This window comes from Malus sylvestris, chromosome 1 (assembly GCF_916048215.2).
Source record: "Malus sylvestris chromosome 1, drMalSylv7.2, whole genome shotgun sequence".
NCBI lineage: Eukaryota > Viridiplantae > Streptophyta > Magnoliopsida > Rosales > Rosaceae > Malus > Malus sylvestris.
This window is the reverse complement of record NC_062260.1, coordinates 18,544,498-18,563,562: the sequence shown is the minus strand read 5'-3', so window position 1 is coordinate 18,563,562 and position 19,065 is coordinate 18,544,498. Positions and strand designations below refer to the sequence as shown.

General features: G+C 36.9%; 2 protein-coding genes and 1 long non-coding RNA gene across 4 annotated transcripts in view; 2 read left to right on the top strand and 1 right to left on the bottom strand.

The window, feature by feature from the left end:
* Nucleotides 1–19,065, top strand: part of LOC126618220 (NAC domain-containing protein 71-like) — a 71,420-nt gene that overhangs the window by 20,226 nt on the left and 32,129 nt on the right. The window lies entirely within an intron of this gene.
* LOC126618160 (NAC domain-containing protein 83-like) lies at nucleotides 3,705–6,713 on the top strand. Its single transcript, XM_050286248.1, has 6 exons — nucleotides 3,705–4,106; nucleotides 4,682–4,950; nucleotides 5,282–5,431; nucleotides 5,520–5,612; nucleotides 5,893–6,264; nucleotides 6,360–6,713. The coding sequence occupies exons 1-6, from the start codon at nucleotides 3,911–3,913 to the stop codon at nucleotides 6,573–6,575; spliced, it is 1,296 nt and encodes a 431-aa protein (XP_050142205.1). The 5' UTR covers nucleotides 3,705–3,910; the 3' UTR covers nucleotides 6,576–6,713.
* On the bottom strand, nucleotides 18,416–19,018 carry LOC126618326 (uncharacterized). The gene is made up of 2 exons (XR_007621656.1): nucleotides 18,888–19,018; nucleotides 18,416–18,773 (listed from the first exon to the last, which is right to left on the bottom strand). It is a non-coding gene; the product is annotated as an uncharacterized LOC126618326 (long non-coding RNA).

Here is a 19,065-nt window from a genome sequence, read left to right as displayed (position 1 = left end):
TCTGCACCTTCTGCTTTCTCGTGATCCCATATAAATTCGTTGAAATCGCCTCCACATAACCAAGGATCATTATCAAGATTGAATTTACAGATCATATCCATCCAGAAGCTTTCTTTCTCCGCCCTGTATGATGTACCATAAACTCCAGTGAAACGAAACCCAGACCCAGACTCACCAATATAACATTTAGCATCAATGAAATGCTTAGATGACTCTTTCACCTCAACACATATTGTATCGTCCCACCAGAGGCTTAGACCTCCCGCACTCCCAACATGAGCTACATTAAAGCCATTCAGATATCCCATCCTCCTTCTCATTCTTTCAATCCTATGATCTTTCATTTTTGTTTTTGATAGAAAGATTATAGAGGGTCTATGTTCCCTAATTAGCCCATGAAGGGCACGAACCACCGTGTCCGACCCTAGGCCATGGCAGTTCCAGAATAGGTGCGTCATTGCGATCGTGAGGCTGTTGAAAGCCAGCCGCCACCGCCTCTGGAAGACTTTTCTTTTTTCTTAGCCAACAACACTTCTTTTTCTTTCGCCGAGACATTCTCCATATAATCCCACATATCCTGGTACTCAATCGGAACCTCCTGTAACTCCTCTTTAGCATCCAGAGCTCTCACCATCATCGAACATCTTTCTTTGATCGTCATTCTTCCTATATCTTCTGCCGCTTTTCTTTTTCTCTCTATAACATTACGGTTCTCAATCATCAGCTTGCATCTCTTCTAGGGAACTTGTGCCGATTTAAGAGTATTGTCATTCATCACCCGTTTGTTTCTTCTGCTATGGTCATCCCTCCTTGGTCCAACTCCTTACCTCTATGGATACTGGCCAACGTCCTACCCTCAAGCTGAGAAACATTCGTCTCCAGGATTTCTTCTATTACAACTGATGGGCCCTTACCGAAGGTAGTACGATCAAGACCCGGTATTAATCTATTTTGGCCCATCAAGCCTATATTCTCCGTGAACTATTGGGCCGGGTTTGGAAAAGGACCCAACCTTCTTTCTTGCAATCTATGCCATTTCTTTGCACTAACACTGATTTCCTGTTGGGATGTTAGAGGACTTGGGACCGCTCTCCCCGAGACTTGTGGTACCTTCTGTCTTATTTCATTATTCCCCCTTGTGTCCCCTCCTTATGTTATGCCCCATTCTGCTAGTACCAGCATTTCGTCTTTCTCCCATCATAACAGACGAAGGTTTAGTAGGTTCTGAGAAAACCCTTACTGGAGCAGCCTTTGTCTACTCTCCATATCCTGCCATTCCTCCCCCCATTGCCTCAAACGAACAATCAGAATTAGCATGCCCAATTCTCCCACATCTATAATAGAAGTCCTACAGTCTCTCATATCGAAATTCTATCCAAGTCTCTATATTATTTTCCCTTGGGATCCAGCATCAAGTAGTGATGGGCTTAGTGGTGTCAACCTCCACTTTAATCCTTAAGAACCCCATTGCCATAGACAGATCTTTAATCTCCTCCACCTTCCCAAGCTTAGCTTCCAAACACCTCAAATTTGTTTCTGTACTACGATTGGGTGGTAGGCCCCGAATTTGGATCCAGAACGGAACCTCCTTCATATTCACTTCCTCCAAAGCTAGCTCCTAGGGCCAACGCTTGACAGAGAAATTCTGTTTCATGACCCCCCAAGGGACCTGCTCCAGTATTTTTTTTGCCGTGCTTTCATCTTGGACTGTAATAATAAACTTATTTTCCTTAACCCATTTTACCTCCGTTTCCCCAAGCTCCTTCCAAGCTGATCTGAGCACATTTCGTATTCCCCATGTATTAAGAGTTTTGTTAGCCAAAACAGTACCCACCAGCTTGATTCCTTGCTCAATTGAAGAGAGCTCCAATTTGTTATTCAGTTGCACTACGAGCTCGTCAACCTCACCCCCAGACATCACAATCGACAGGTACAACATTGAAACTAATCTCCAAATAATTTTAACCTGGCCTTCTACCTTTTTATCTCTCTTTCAACTTCCACTCTATCCAGATTTTCTGTGCATGCCCCAGATCCTTTCGAGATTGAGACCAGCCAAAGATACTCTCCTCTCAATTTTTTGTGCATGCTCCAGATTTTCTGTGCATCCCCCCAGGCAACCCCCATTTACTCTCCTTTCACAAATAACCCAAGTCACAGAACAAATGAAAAGGAAAGACCAATATTCAAGCGCTTTCTCACCTGTGTTAGGCTTGGAGGAGTTATTCGTGGGACCCTCTTTATGGATTAGAATCGGCACATCTTCTCGATCTGGCATGTCACAATTAATTATGGTAGGTTCTGGGTTGTTTCCCATCTGAATTTCCTTCCAACCTTCGAAACCAAAGTCTAGATCTGACCTGCCATAGACCGGATCTCAAGGGGAAACAGAAAAATTAATACAAACCATTGCAGGGCAAGGAATAACTGACGATGATTTGACTAAAGAGAGCCGCGAAAAATCAATATCAGAACAGGGAAGCCAGAGAAGTTAATGAATGGGCGGAATAAGAATAAACAAGAGGGAAGAATTAGTTGGGGGACTTTGGGTGCGTTTGGTAAGCAGATGGAACGGGACGGGACGGGACGGAACGAAGGTGTAATTTTTGAAAAAGACATGGGGTATATTTGTCTTAAAATGGTAAAACATTGTGTTCCACAGACGTGGAACAAACCCGTTCCAGGGGGAGGAGGTGGGACGCAAAAACACCCAAAATCTGTCCCGTGGAACAGCCTGTTCCACCCATTTTTGGCGCACCAAACGCGGGACGGAACGCCTCGTCCCGTTCCGTCCCGTCCCGTCCCACGTACCAAACGCACCCTTAGGGAAAGAGAAGGTTCAGTCGAGCAAGTCAAGCCAAGAAGGAAAACCCACACTGAGGAGGGACTCTCACTCAGGAGAGAGGAGCTCTCACGGCAGAGAAAATTGAAAAACAAAGACTTTTCTGTGGTCCTATCTCCTTTGAGATCGAGATTTGGGGCAATGCGTCTTGTGGACAATGTATAAAATATCGATGATATCGGAAATATCGGTGGTCTAAAAACACGGAAATTTCGGTATTCTAAAAACACGGAAATTTCGATGGAAATATCGGGATATTATCGATATCGATAAAAATTGAATAAAAACCACGGAAATTGTAAGAAAAACTTGGAAATTTTTATTGAAACTTTGCATGATGTTTATTTAGTCAATTATCTATTAGTTTATCACAAAAAATTGGAAAGAAATGCATTTCATGATAGATATAACTGATTTAAGTTGATTATATAGTGAGCTGACAAACATTGTGAGTGTAGAAAATATGTAGTAATTAATGAAAGAAGTTTAAACACATCATAATCATTTATATATAATGAATTAATACAATATTTTACACTTTATACATTGCATGGTAAGATACATGAGTGACTTAGCAAGATCTAAAATATCGATGATATCGAAAATATCGGTAGTCCAAAAACACAAAAATTTCAACAAAAATATCAGAATATTATGGATATTTTAGACCATACTTGTGGATTAGAATTAAAGAACAACAGGACCCCATAGCTTTTGACAGATTTTATGACGGCAGATTCCAAAATGTAAAATATTCTAAAAGCTAAAGTTCCAGAAAAGGAAAACGAACTTCCAAGAGGGGGTTGATCAAAAGGACAAAATATAAACGCGTGGCACGTCAGCAGGGGCCACTGCTGATTTTGCAGCAGCCCAGTCCCGTTCCTCCTTAAAAGCAGAAGCAGAAGCAGAAGCAGAAGTTTAACATCTTCTTCCATTAAGCAGAAAAGCAACAACTGAAAGCCGAACACTTTGATCAAACCCAAGTCAGTTTCCGTACTCTTTCTCCTGTGTTTCTAATCCTATACAAACGCACTCATCCAGATTCCGATTGTCCTTCATCAAAGATAGATGGCTGCGAATGGAAGCCGCTTCACCAGAGCATCAGCAGGTGACATGTTGGTGCCAGTGGGATTCCGATTCCGCCCCACAGAAGAAGAGCTGGTCCACTATTACTTGCAGATGAAGCTCGAGGGAATGGATTACATTGTCAGCGACGTCATCAGTGAAATCAATATCTGCAACCACGAGCCAAAGGACTTGCCTGGTAATTATTTGTAAACCCCAGGTCTTAAATTTTGATTATTTTGTTAGTTCAACGAGTCTGATAATCTGTATTTGCCATTGGGTATTTGGGTTTAATCCAAACGTAAATTAATTACCAAACCCAGTTCTTAAATTTTGCTGAAAATTTTAGTAAAAACTTTGAATTTCCAGTTCAATGAATCTGGCACTCCGTTTATGAAATTGGGTTTAGTCCAAATGTAACTTTATTATCAAACCCAGTTCTTAAAAAATTCAATCTTTTTATTTATTTTTTAATGAGAATTTTACTAAAACTTTTCAATTTGCAGTTCAATGAGTTTGAATCTCTGTTTACTGTTTAGGAAATTAGGCTTAATCCTAATGCAATTTATTACCAATCCCAGTTCTTAATTAAAAGTTATCTTTTTTGGGTGACAATTGTACGAAGGCCAGTGATTTCTGCACTCTTCTATGAGTTCGAAAAATTATAAAATGTTAATTTTTGAGGTGTAAACAGCTGGAAATGCAGTGCGAAAAACGCTACCCCTTTTCTTGAACGGGTCTGATAATCTTTATATGCAATTGTGTTTTATGCAGGGCTTTCACTCATAAAGTCGGATGATCAAGAATGGTACTTCTTCAGCACTTACAATAAAAACAGCAAAAACCAGACCGAAAGGACGACGAAGGAAGGCTTCTGGAAGATAACTGGTACCCAAAAACCGGTCAAGACTCAAGCCAAAAGAACTATCATCGGTAAAAAAAGGATTCTAACTTTTTACCGAGGTCATGTTCGTAATTCTCAGAGGACCAACTGGGTTATGCATGAGTATTACATCCCCCAAACCAATCCTAATGATAATCAGGTCACCATTCTTGTTCTTTTTTTGGGGTCATTGTTTCCGAATAATGTTATCGATATGATGTATAATTTGCAGCATTGTTTAACAAATTTTATGAGGTAAGTTCTAAACTGGAGGCTTGAGGGGTTTTCGTTGTGAAACCGAAGCCTATTTGGTTTGGTTTGAAGGGGTTTTGGTTTTGAAATCATTGAATGGATGAAAATTGAAACCCCTTCGAGCCAAATTGGTATTTAATGTAAATGTGCAAACTTTAATGACTTGGTTTTGAACATTGTTTAATTTTGTGTTGCTGCCACTGCATTACATGATTGGTTTTTGCAACTTAATTGTGCAGAGGGATTTAGTTGTCTGTTGCGTAAAGAAGAAATCAGGTGAGAATGTGGATGCTGCAAACTGTCATGAACGTGAATCTAGTACTTACAACAACAATGCATCTGATTTTGAAAACCAACAGCTACTAGCACCTCGTATGGATACTGAAGAGGTGAGAATGCTGATTAACTTTTTCGTATATATAGACGGTGCAAAAGAAGCAGATCTAAAACATTGCTTATTTATGGTTCACAATGCAGGAACATACTCAGCAACGACAAAGTATGGACTATTTTGAGAGGGCAAAGTGTCGTATGCTTGCAAGTGCCCTTGCTAATGATTACCATGAAAAGGTAACATCTTCAACGACTCCACTCTGCCAGTCAATTAGGAGGGTGTCTTTTGAGGATGAAGCATTACGCAGTGACACAGACACACAAGTACTCCTTGCACAGTTAACAAAAAAAAAACACATGTTCCCCAATAGAAGCTTAAAATCTTTTTCTTTTTTTTTTTTGGGGTGTGTTGGTGGTTTTCACTGGCAAACGCTAAAAATTTGCTCTACTTTTTGGTACTGGAGGCTTTGGAAACACATTCATGTTTTCAGACTATTTTTTTATTTTTTATTTTCAGGAAATGAGTTTACAAATGCTTAGTGAGCCACCCGTTGATTCAAGCCACCCCAGAAGACAGGAAGGTGTTATGCTTTACCAGAAACAGGCTGCTTCCCCTGTCAATGTAGTACCTAATCAACTAGTCACTGATAAACATTCTGGTACGCATCAAAGAACAAGCAGGCCGCAACGTGAATCAAGACACATTAATGCCTTAAACGTAAAGAATGCTTCCTCTGTGTATGTAGATGCAGAAATACCTCAGATTAACTGTAGTCAATTAGCCCCTGAGGAATACCATAACAATGAAAGAACACGCAGAAGAACATATCCAACAAGTGCCCTGGAAGCACTAAGCAAACAGAAAGAATTAAAACAGCAGCAAAGCAAGGTGAGTGAGAGAACCCAAAACTGCAGCACGGGGAACGTGAATAATGATTCTTTGTAGAGGCTATTTCCACAACTTAATTTGGTTTATTTTTGCAGGTGAAAGAAGCTGCAGAGCGTCGAGCTGCTCTTGATTTTCCCCCGAAGAAGACCTCTATAACAGAGTCTAAAAAAGAAGCAGAGGCGGCTCAAGGCAATCATGCAAAAAAGGGTATGAAGCAGACGCAGAATGCAACAACCGCTGGCAATTGGAAGGGCTGTTCTTTCATTTCATGGGAGACATTGTTAAAGAAGATATCTCAATTGATTAAGTAAATATTGTAAATTGGTAATTAGTTATTTACTTGTTATGTATTTGACTTCCTTGTTTGTAGGCTTTAGTTTAGGATCAGGAATGTAGATCTCCTATATATTTTGTAATCCTTGTTTCGATCAATACAAGTAGATTTGGCATTCGTATCGTGTTTTCCGTGTTCGTGTCGTTTTCGTGTCATACCCGATATCTTAACGGATCGTGTCGTGTAACACCCGTTAAAATAAACGGGTAAAATGACCCGACCCGAAATCGACCCGATAATATTAACAGGTAATGTGACCCGACCCGTTACCCGTTAAGGAAAATATATTTTAAACCAATAAATAATCAAATGAAAAACATAATACTAAATAAGTATATACATTCCATATTATCACATCCAAAACATAAAAACGCAATTTTGTTTTAAGTATATTTTCGCTTACCTAAAGTCTTTAATAATTTTTTAATTAATGTAGAAGTGTAAAAAAATATAGAAAAAAATATATAAACACTCGTAATGACAAGTTTTATAACTTTCATGAAGAGTTTAACTTCGAAATTCGACACTATAATCATATAAATCATAGATCAAAATTTAACCGTTGATTATTGTTTACATTTATGCTTCATTGTTCACATCAAATTTCGTTTTTTTAGATTTTCTTTTTTGAAAACATGATCTATTAGAGGGTGCAGGTAGATGAACAGTTTGGATCGTTGGATCGTTGATATTATATTTAGAGTTCTAGGGTTAGTGAAAATATTGCTTGATGTTTATAAAGTTTCTACAAATTATATGACATTAACTCATATTTCAGTTAATCGTAAATATCGAAACCTGATATCATCTTCTTACATCCACCAGATGATCATGTTTTCAAAAAATAAAATTTTAAAAATGAAATTCAGTCAGAAGAATAAAGTGTAAATAACAATTGACGGTTACATAAATTTAAGGTTTCACACTACAAAATTATTTATTGATGGCGGTCCAAAAACTTTTTTCAACGATCCAACCGTCAAACTTATTTGTACACATTTCAATATTGCATACGTAAAAAATCTTTAAAAAAACAAACATTCAGATATTACGTAACGGAACAAAAGTTTTCGACGGTTATAAACGAAAAATCACAATTTAACGGTTATTTTAGGTCCGATCTTGATGATTTTTTACAAATACACTCCTCGACCCTATAAGAATGTAATGAATAAATTTGATCTTTAATTTAAAGTATTTACACTAGTGGATACCACAAAAACTTATTTTATACTTAATAGAAATATAATATTAACTCTAAGTGTTTGTTTAATCTACCGTTTTGATGCAACATGCATTCTACGAAGCTTTTTTCAACGATCAAACCGTCAAAATTATTTGTACACGTTCCAAGATCGCATACGTAAAAAATCGTAAAAAACAAACATTCAGAGATTACGTAATGGAACAAAAGTTTTCGACGGTTATAAACGAAAAATAATCACAATTTAACGGTTATTTTATCTCTGATTTTGATGATTTTTTACAGATACACTCCTCGACCCTATAAGAATGTAATGAATAAATTTGATCTTTAATTTAAAGTATTTACACTAGTGGATACCACAAAAACTTATTTTATACTTAATAGAAGTATAATATTAACTCTAAGTGTTTGTTTAATGTACTGTTTTGACGCAATATGCATTCTACAAAACGTTTTTCAACGATCCAACCGTCAAACTTATTTGTACACATTCCAAGATTGCATACGTAAAAAATCATAAAAAACAAACATTCAGAGATTACGTAACGGAACAAAAGTTTTCGACGGTTATAAACGAAAAATCACAATTTAATGGATATTTTAGCTCCGATTTTGATGATTTTTTACAGATACACTCCTCGACCCTGTAAGAATGTAATGAATAAATTTGATCTTTAATTTAAAGTATTTACACTAGTGGATACCACAAAAACTTATTTTATACTTAATAGAAGTATAATATTAACTCGAAGTGTTTGTTTAATCTACCGTTTTGATGCAACATGCATTCTACGAAGCTTTTTTCAACGATCCAACCGTCAAAATTATTTGTACACGTTCCAAGATCGCATACGTAAAAAATCGTAAAAAACAAACATTCAGAGATTACGTAATGGAACAAAAGTTTTTTATGGTTATAAACGAAAAATCACAATTTAACGGTTATTTTATCTCTGATTTTGATGATTTTATACAGATGCACTCCTCGACCCTATAAAAATGTAATGAATAAATTTGATCTTTAATTTAAAGTATTTACACTAGTGGATACCACAAAAACTTATTTTATACTTAATAGAAGTATAATATTAACTCTAAGTGTTTGTTTAATGTACTGTTTTGACGCAATATGCATTCTATGAAACTTTTTTCAACGATCCAACAGTCAAACTTATTTGTACACATTCCGAGATGGCATACGTAAAAAATCGTAAAAAACAAACATTCAGAGATTACGTAATGGAACAAAAGTTTTCGGCGGTTATAAACGAAAAATCACAATTTAACGGTTATTTTATCTCTGATTTTGATGATTTTTTACAGATACACTCCTCGACCCTATAAGAATGTAATGAATAAATTTGATCTTTAATTTAAAGTATTTGTACTAGTGGATACCACAAAAACTTATTTTATACTTAATAGAAGTATAATATTAACTTTTTGATGCAACATGCATTCTATGAAGCTTTTTTCAACGATCCAACCGTCAAAATTATTTGTACACGTTCCAAGATCGCATACGTAAAAAATCGTAAAAAAAAACATTCAGAGATTACGTAATGGAACAAAAGTTTTCGACAGTTATAAACGAAAAATCACAATTTAACGGTTATTTTATCTTTGATTTTGATGAATTTTTACAGATGCACTCCTCGACCCTATAAGAATGTAATGAATAAATTTGATCTTTAATTTAAAGTATTTACACTAGTGGATACCACAAAAACTTATTTTATACTTAATAGAAGTATAATATTAACTCTAAGTATTTGTTTAATGTACTGTTTTGACGCAATATGCATTCTACAAAACTTTTTTCAACGATCTAACCGTCAAACTTATTTGTACACATTCTGAGATCGCATACGTAAAAAATCATAAAAAAAAACATTCAGAGATTAAGTAACGGAACAAAAGTTTTCGACGGTTATAAACAAAAAATCACAATTTAACGGTTATTTTAGCTCCGATTTTGATGATTTTTTACAGATACACTCCTCGACCCTATAAGAATGTAATGAATAAATTTGATCTTTAATTTAAAGTATTTACACTAGTGGATACCACAAAAACTTATTTTATACTTAATAGAAGTATAATATTAACTCTAAGTGTTTGCTTAATCTACCGTTTTGACGCAATATGCATTCTATGAAACTTTTTTCAACGATCTAACCGTCAAACTTATTTGTACACATTCCGAGATCGCATATGTAAAAAATCGTAAAAAACAAACATTCAGAGATTACGTAATGGAACAAAAAATTTCGGCGGTTATAAACGAAAAATCATAATTTAACGGTTATTTTATCTTTGATTTTGATGATTTTTTACAGATACACTCCTCGACCCTATAAGAATGTAATGAATAAATTTGATCTTTAATTTAAAGCATTTACATTTTTTTATATATGAGTGATTGTATATATATATTTTTACATTTTTTACACTTGTACAATAATTATTATTAATTTTATTAATTTTTCCCTCAAATAAAAAACATTATTCATGAGGGTTTGAAGGATTTAAAAAATCTAAACGATAATATAAGTGTAACAATTATTTATTCGTGGATGAATAATGATAAATCACGAGTGTTTATATATTCTTCACATTTTTCATACTTGTATGTATGTCTTCTTAGTTCGTGCATATACAAATACTATACCAGTATATTTTAATTTTGGACAAGAATATGTTATGTAAAATTTATCCTAGTAATGATAATAAGGAACTCTCATAATAAAAATAAATAATGACTAAAACTTTTTTTTTTATAATTTATATAGAACAATAATACAAAACTATATATTTAATATAGAATATATTGTATATATTAATATGACTATTGTATTTTATAATAAATCTTTTAGTAATTAAACTTTAAAATTATTAAAATAATTTTTTTCTTAACGGGTCGAAACGGGTTACCCACGTGTTACCCGCGTGTATACCTGTTAAGAACCTGTTATTAACGGGTTCTTAACGGGTCACCCGATAGTGACCCGATAAGTTATCGTGTTGACCCGAAACCCGTTATTTTCGTGCCGTTTTCATGTCGTGTCATCGTGTCGTGTCAAAAACTGCCAAGTCTAAATACAAGTGAAAGAATTCTACCACACTATGTTTCTTTAGATGGTACCAGAGTGATCAATCTGGGAAGATCACAACTCAAAAAATACAAACCCTAGCAACCATAGTCATAGGCGACAAACCAGACAAGACAAGTCAACCTCTTAAGGCATGACTTTGAATCAGAAGTGGGAAAACCCTAACACCCATTTTACCTCCACCACTCGGATTAGCCTGGCGCCATACTTGTGCCGCAGCTGCTTGTGGAAGACAACTACAGTACATGTGTGCAATCCATGACCATGGCCTTGATGGTAAAAAACAAATTAGGGCTTGTTGATGGAACGATCAAGAAGCCAACTGACGAACAAGTTGAAGAATTACAGCAATGGAATTAATGTAATAATCTGGTGAAAACATGGTAGTTCGGTTCCATGTCAAAAGAAATCTCAGGAAGTGTCATACACTGCAAGGATGCACGGCAGATGTGGCTCGACCTGCAAGAGAAGTTTTCTCATGTGAACACAGTCCAACTATTCCACGTAGAAAACGAAATCCATAATTATGTGCAAAGCAACATGATAGTAAGCTCTTATTTCACTAAGCTTAAAAGCCTTTGGGACAAACGTGATGCCTTGTGTTCGATCCCGGCATGCCGTTACGAGACAAGGAAGGAGATAATATCGTACGTCTAGACTCAGAAAACAATGAAGCTTCTTATGGGTTTAAATGACTCATATGCTACGGTTCGTGGTAACACTCTTTTGCTGGAACCATTGCCAACTGTTAACAAGGCTTATGCACTTGTTCTTCACCATGAGAAACAAGTTCAAGTTTCAAATGGAAAGAGCAACATCGAGCAACCAGAAGCTGTCGTGTTTGCTGTAAAGGGTGCTGGTTGAGAACCTGAAGCCAAAAATGGTGGTCAACGATGTGGAAAATGCAACAAGACAAACCATAGTACCAAGAATTATTGTGCTCATCTCAAGTGCACCTTCTGTGGATGGAAGGGTCACACATTCGAATTTTGCTGCAAACAGAAGGCAACGGTTAAAACTGAACAAAGCCGAACAAAGTCGTCCTTCTAGGGGTAACCAAGTCACGACACATGACAAAAAGAATGCAATGCCTAACTTCCCTTTTTATCAGGAAGACTGCAAGCAAATTCTTCAACTCTTAAACAAGAGCAAATCCTCATTCGCCAATCAATTGGGTAATTTTTCCAATCATGAAGAACTTTCAGGTAAATCATTTTCTTTCGTACGTAATGGAAAGCAAATCATTTGGATTTTGGATCGTACGTAATGGAAAGCAAATCATTTGGATTTTGGATAGTGGCACCACATACCACATCGTGTGTAGTCCTAAATTTCTCACATCCTCAAAAAGTGTTGAAAACCATAATGTTGAATTACCAAATGGTTCCCTTGCTACTGTGACTCATGTTGGCCAAATGGTTCTCTCCCAACGTTGTCCTTGATAATGTTCTATGTGTGCCATTGTTTAGGTTAAACTTAATATCCGTTAGCAAATTAGCATATGATTCCCTATACATCACCTTTCTTCTAAAACAATTTTGTGTCATACAGAACCTATGCTCGGGGAAGATGATTGGGACGGGAATTGAACGGGAGGGACTCTACTAGCTTAACCCACCAAGGAAGGGAACTTGCAATACCGTAACCATCATGAGTTCTAGCTTTTGGCACCAACGCCTCGGGCACCCATCACATAAAGTGTCCATGTTATTTCCCTTTTTGAACAATAAACCTTGTGATTCAAATAAATGTTTCATTTGCCCATTGGCTAAACAAACAAGATCATCTTTTCCATTGAGTTCTATATCTACTAAGTCATGTTTTGAATTAATACATGTTAACATTTGGGGTGGTTATCAAGTTGCTTCCATTTCAGGTGCCAAAAATTTTCTCACCACTGTAGATGATCGCACTAGGTGCACATGGGTTTATTTGATGAAACACAAATCTGACACACAAGATCTCCTTGTTCAATTTATTCACATGGTCGAAAATCAATTCAACACTAAAGTCAAAGTGGTTTGAAGTGACAATGGTCCTAAGTTCAAACTTGACACATTCTATAAGCTCAAAGGTATTCTTCACCAAACTAGTAACGTCAACACACCATAACAAAATGGTGTTGCTGAAAGCAAACATAGGCACTTGTTAAATGTCGCTCGAGCCCTACTTTTCAAAGCCAACCTTCCTAAACGTTTTTGGGGGGATGTTATTCTTACTTCGGCCTATCTCATAAATCGTACACCCACACCTCTTCTTCAAGGCCAAACACCATACCAAAGATTGTTTCACAGGGAACCTAATTACACGCATCTACGTGTTTTTGGGTGTTTATGTTTTGCATCCACTCATGCACAAAAACCTTCCAAGTTTGATCCTCGTGCACGTCGTTGTCTTTTCCTTGGGTATCCTTATGGTCAAAAGGGTTATCGTTTATGTAGAAACTGATTTTCCTTGATTATTACACCATTAAAATACAGTATATATATATGTATATATATATATATATACACACACAAGTGAGTAGCTACTACTCTATGGTTACATCTTAAAGACCATAAATATAAACATAAATATGGAGTTACAACATAATGGACGATTGGCCAATATTCTATAATTAGTGTCATTAACTATTGTAACTCCCTAATATCCCCCCGCAAACTTGACATTGGCAAAAAGACAAGTTTGGAAATAAGACGCCCAAAACGATCAATAGACAATCCCTTGGTAAATCATCTGCTAGTTGATGAGTAGAATGGATGAAGCAAACCTAGTGACTGCCCAAAGTGACTCGTCCTCGAACAAAATGATAATCAATAGCAATGTGTTTTGTGCGGGCATGAAAAACGGGATTGGCAGCAAGATACGTGGTAGCTAAATTATCACAATTAAGAATAATTGGATGTGTGAGAGAATGTCGAAGTTCATGGAGAAGACCTTGAATCCATATAGTATCTGCACATGCATAGGCTAAGGCTCGAAACTCAGCTTCGGCACTCAAACGTGAAACAATATGTTGCTTCTTTGCGCTCCAGGAAATTAAATTAGGTCCAAAAAAGACACAATATCCAGTAGTGGACCGGCGGGTATCACGACAACCTGCCTAATCTGCATCCGAATACGCAACAACATATGAGGAACCCGTAGAATAGTGAATAGGGAGACCATGTCCAAGTGTACCTTTGAGATAACGTAGGATGCGTTTGACTGCTTCATAGTGAACATTAGTGGGAGATCCAATGAACTAAAAAACATGTTGTATAACATACGAAAGGTCTGGATGAGTCCTGGTGAGATATTGGAGAGCACCTACAATCTATCCATATGGGGTAGGGTCTGACAAGGGAGTACCATGAGTACGAGAGAGGCTGCCCTTAGACAACATAGGTGTAGAAACCAGTTTACATGCCAACATGTTACTGCGTTGAAGGACATCAAGAGTATATTTGGCCTGATTAAGATGAACATAACCTTTCTCATATGTAATCTCAATACCAAGAAAGTAATGAAGTCGGCCAAGGTCCTTGATGTCAAATTCAATGCCCAAGGTATTGATAAAAGCTTATAAAAAGGACTGACTGCTACATGTGAGCACGATGTCGTCAACATAGAGAAGCAAAATCATTTTATGAAACTGATCTTGGTGTACAAACATGGAATCATTAGAACAGCTTTGAGTAAAACCAACACGAATCAAGAATGAACTAAAACATTGAAACCAAGCACGGGGTGCTTGTTTAAGACCATATATAGCCTTGTGTAATTTGCAGACATGATTTGGTAAGCTGGGATCAACAAATCCAGGAGGTTGTTTCATATAAACTTCCTCATATTAGGCGCCATGGAGAAAAGCATTCTTGACATCGAGTTGGCACATGGACCACCCGAAACTAACTGCAAGACTGAGCACGATTCGAATCGTAGTTGGTTTAACAACCGGGCTGAATGTATCAAAATAATCTACCCCATATTGTTGGTTTAACTCCCTAATAGTTTATTTGATATCACACTTCAAAAGGTTTTTGTGTCAAGGGATGTAACATTTTTTGAAGATCAATTCCATACAAAATCTCCCATCCTTCCGCTACTCCCAGTTATTCGCCCACTACTACCCCTTCATTCTCTTTTGATCCATCCCCTACTCTTCCACATTCATCTTTCACATAATCCTCCTCACATTTTCCTGATGTCGATGCTTCAATCCCCACCACCCCACCACCCTTATCCACTGATACCAACCCTCTCGACACCACCTCACCTATATTATCTTCCCCACCGCCATTGCGTCGTGGCACACGCCCCACCAAACCTTCCACTTTTCTGCAGGACTTCCACGTAAAGACCTCTCTCCTGTCAAGACCGGCTTCTTCGTCTTCCACGAATGTGGTCAAGTCATCAGGTAATTCTCACCCTCTCTCAATATTTATCTTACACTTGCCTTTCTCCAACACATAAAACCTTTGTCACTAATGTCACAGCCATCTGCGAGCCTACCATCTTTTTGCAGGCTATCCAAATCCAAAATGGCGTGTTACCATGAAACACGAAATAGATGTTCTTTAGGCCAACCATACTTGGTCCCTTGTTCCGCTTCCACCTCACAAAAGACCAATCGGTTGCAAATGGGTGTACAAGGTCAAACTTAAACCTGATGGGACCATCGAGCACTACAAAGCCCGGTTGGTTACGAAGGGATATAGCCAAATAGAAAGAGTTGATTATCGAGAAACTTTTGCTCCCGTTGCTAAATTGACCAATGTTCGTTTACTCCTAAGTGTGGCTGCCGTGCATTAGTAGCATTTGCACCAACTCGACGTCGACAACGCATTTTTACATGGTGACCTTGACGAGGAAGTCTACATGCACTTACCCCCTGGTTTCAGACGAAAGGAGGAGACTCGAGTATGGAAGTTACACAAATCCTTGTATGGTTTAAAGCAAGCCTTAAGACAATGGTCCATTAAGCTTTCCACTGCTCTCAAGACTGCGGGGTTTTACCAATCATGGTCTAACTATTCATTGTTCGTCCGAAGTCGTCAATTTAACTTCATCGCTTTGTTGGTCTACGTTGATGATGTAATCTTGGCAGGAAATCATTTACAAGAAATTGAAGAAACAAAGCAGTTTCTCTTGCAACAATTCAAATTGAAGGACTTTGGCTAACTTAAATATTTCTTGGGGATAAAGGTTGCACGGTCCAAAAGTGGCATCACTTTATGCCAACGAAAGTATGCATTGGATACCTTCAGGATTTCCCGTAGAGCAAAATACTTCTCTCACATAGACAGAAGGAAAGCTTCTGGTCAATGCTTCATCATATAGAAGGCTTGTAGGTAGATTAATTTGCCTGACCATAACAAGGTCGAACTTAGCCTATGTTGTGCACATATTGAGTCAGTTAATGGAAAAACCTTGACAACCACACCTCGAGGCGGCACACAAGGTTCTCAAATACATCAAAAAGGCACCAGGACAAGGTATATTTTTGCCATCTACATCATTGCAGTTAAGGGCATTTTGTGATGCTGACTGGGCTAGATGCAAAGACACAAGGAGATCGATAACAGGTTACTGCATTCAACTTGGTCAAGCACCGATATCTTGGAAAACGAAGAAGCAAACTACTGTCTCTCGTTTCAGTGCAGAGGCTGAGTACCATTCCATGGCAACCACATGTGAGATTACATGGTTGAAGAACATTTTAAAGGATTTGAAGGTGAATCATCCACAACAGTCACATTGTTTTGTGACAACCAAGCAGCCATATACATCGCTTCGAATCTAGTGTTTCACGAAAGAACAAAGCATATAAAGATTGATTGTCATTTGGTGAGAGAGAAGATCCAAGAAGGAATAGTTCGTACGGCGTACATACGACCAACTGATCAACCAGCTGACATCTTCACCAAACCGTTGTGTTCAACGTAGTTTGAAACATTACTCAACAAGTTTGGTGTTATTAACATACACTCCAACTTGAGGGGAAGTGTTAAAGAAGATATCTCAATCAATTAAGTAAATATTGTAAATTGGTAATTAGTTATTTACTTACTTGTTATGTATTTGACTTCCTTGTTTGTAGGCTAAAGTTTAGGATCAGGAATGCATCTGATCTCCTATATATTTTGTAATCCTTGTTTAGATCAATACAAGTGAAAGTGAAAGAATTCTACCACACTACGTTTCTTTAGAGACATCCCCTCCATTTACAAGTCCCCCATCAGCATAGGGAAATTTGGAAAAATAATCAAATTTTAGACCCTATATAGAATTATAGCCACTATATTAATTTTATGATAATTATAACCAAAATTTGATATAAAAGTACTAATATACCCTTAATATTAGGGTTTCTCACAACAACCAAAACAAACCTTTAAACTATCCTAAAATGAGAAATTAATCTTCATCACTTTTTTGTTTTCACTATTCACTTTGCATATGCAATTTCGTATTCTTTCTTCATCAACTGGAAAAATATATTGGAATGTATGCAATTTAGTCAATGAAACACTAAATTGAAGTATCTAATTACAAAAATAATAATTAGCTATGGAATTAGTACCTTCTGAAGAACATTCTCATAAGTTGTCTTGCTAATTAAAGAGAAAGTTAATTCAGTGGCCTCAATCTGCAGCAATCCTCAACATTTTAAGGTAGTTTAAATGTTGTGTTGTGGTTGTTATGAGAAACCCTAGTATTAAGGGTATATTAATACTTTTATATCAAGTTTTGGTTATAATTATCATAAAATTAAAATAGTGGTTATAATTCTATATGAGATCTAAAATTTGGTTATTTTTCCAGATTTCCCATCAGCATACCTTTACAACATGGTTTTAGGCGTAATAATGTTCTGCATTTTTGCTCGGGAAGCAGTTTTATACTGTCAGAGCTGCTATAGGGGTTCATTCACCGGAAAATGGTTAGTTTTTGTTGTCTGTCACACAATGAGTAATGCCATACTTACTGGTTACTTATTGCTGCTCTAAAATGTGGGAGTACCAGCTAGGGCTTGTTTCGGATATCGAACCGAAATTTGAAGACCAATTCCATACCGAAATTTTTCGGGACGAGAATTTGAAGACCAATCCCAAACCAAATTTTCGGGGAACCCGAAATATTTTCGCGATTTCGGGACAAATCGGGAATCTCAAATTGAAATATGAAATTATGAACTGTTCTTCAAATAGGGCTACAAGTAATGGTTAAGCTCTGCAACTAGGGCTGGAATCTAGACTTGTGGTAATTTAGACTTGTGAAATTTAGACAGATTTGAGAAATTTAGACTTGTGCAGCTGTATCCCCGTCCGAATCCACCGTAATACATTGCCTGTTAAATATCTTCTAAGCTCTAACAAAATCATAACAATATTATCTTTTGGGCTGGTAGAACAGGCAATATAATGAAATGAGAAAAAATTGAACTTTCCCATATACGGTTAACATGATTCTGTGAAAAAACCCATAATATCATTTTCTTGTATTCAATAATCATAGGCAAGTAAAATATATCGTTTCTTATTTTATCAAACAGGTGGTGAGCAACATATAAAAAAAAACCCACAATACAATTTACTGCATAAGTTCACAACAAATCTCATTTACAAAGTCACTGTAACTAAAGTAGATCCAACCCCACCCCATACAAAAGAGATAACAGAGAACTACAGATTTTACCCATTCGACAATGAACAGCAGGCAGCTAAGTTAACATTCTTCAATCCCGCATAAAATGCAAAAAATAGTATCCGAATTATGAAGTACAGAGACACAGAAGCCCAATTAAACTAAACCGATTAAATTTAAGCAAAGTTTGCTCCAGATTCACAGTCCTGAGGTATGAACTTGCAGACTGAAATGGCAACAGAGTGGGGGTAAAAGGCCAAAATAAATGGAGGGTTTGGACGAAGGATGAGGCAGAAGAAATGGGTATTCTTTGGAATGTCAAAAGGAACAGAGCACTTACTTGATTCGAGCAAGCTAAGTAGATCCTCGTTTTCCGGTCGGGAGTGAGAATTCCGTGGAGTCGTAAATGCTTCAAAATTGAAATGAATGGAGAGAACACAGAGCTGGAGAACCCTAACAATGGACGGCACAGATCAATTTGAAACAATCCAAAGGTTGAAATTAACTATAACTATAAT

What these genes read in the sequence shown, in the direction of transcription:
- LOC126618160 (XM_050286248.1), top strand. Translation starts at nt 3,911, where the DNA reads ATGGCTGCGAATGGAAGCCGCTTCACCAGAGCATCAGCAGGTGACATG. An exon ending in CGAGCCAAAGGACTTGCCTG is followed by an intron (nt 4,107 to 4,681) that starts GTAATTATTTGT and finishes TGTTTTATGCAG; the next exon opens with GGCTTTCACTCATAAAGTCG. An exon ending in TAAAACAGCAGCAAAGCAAG is followed by an intron (nt 6,265 to 6,359) that starts GTGAGTGAGAGA and finishes TTATTTTTGCAG; the next exon opens with GTGAAAGAAGCTGCAGAGCG.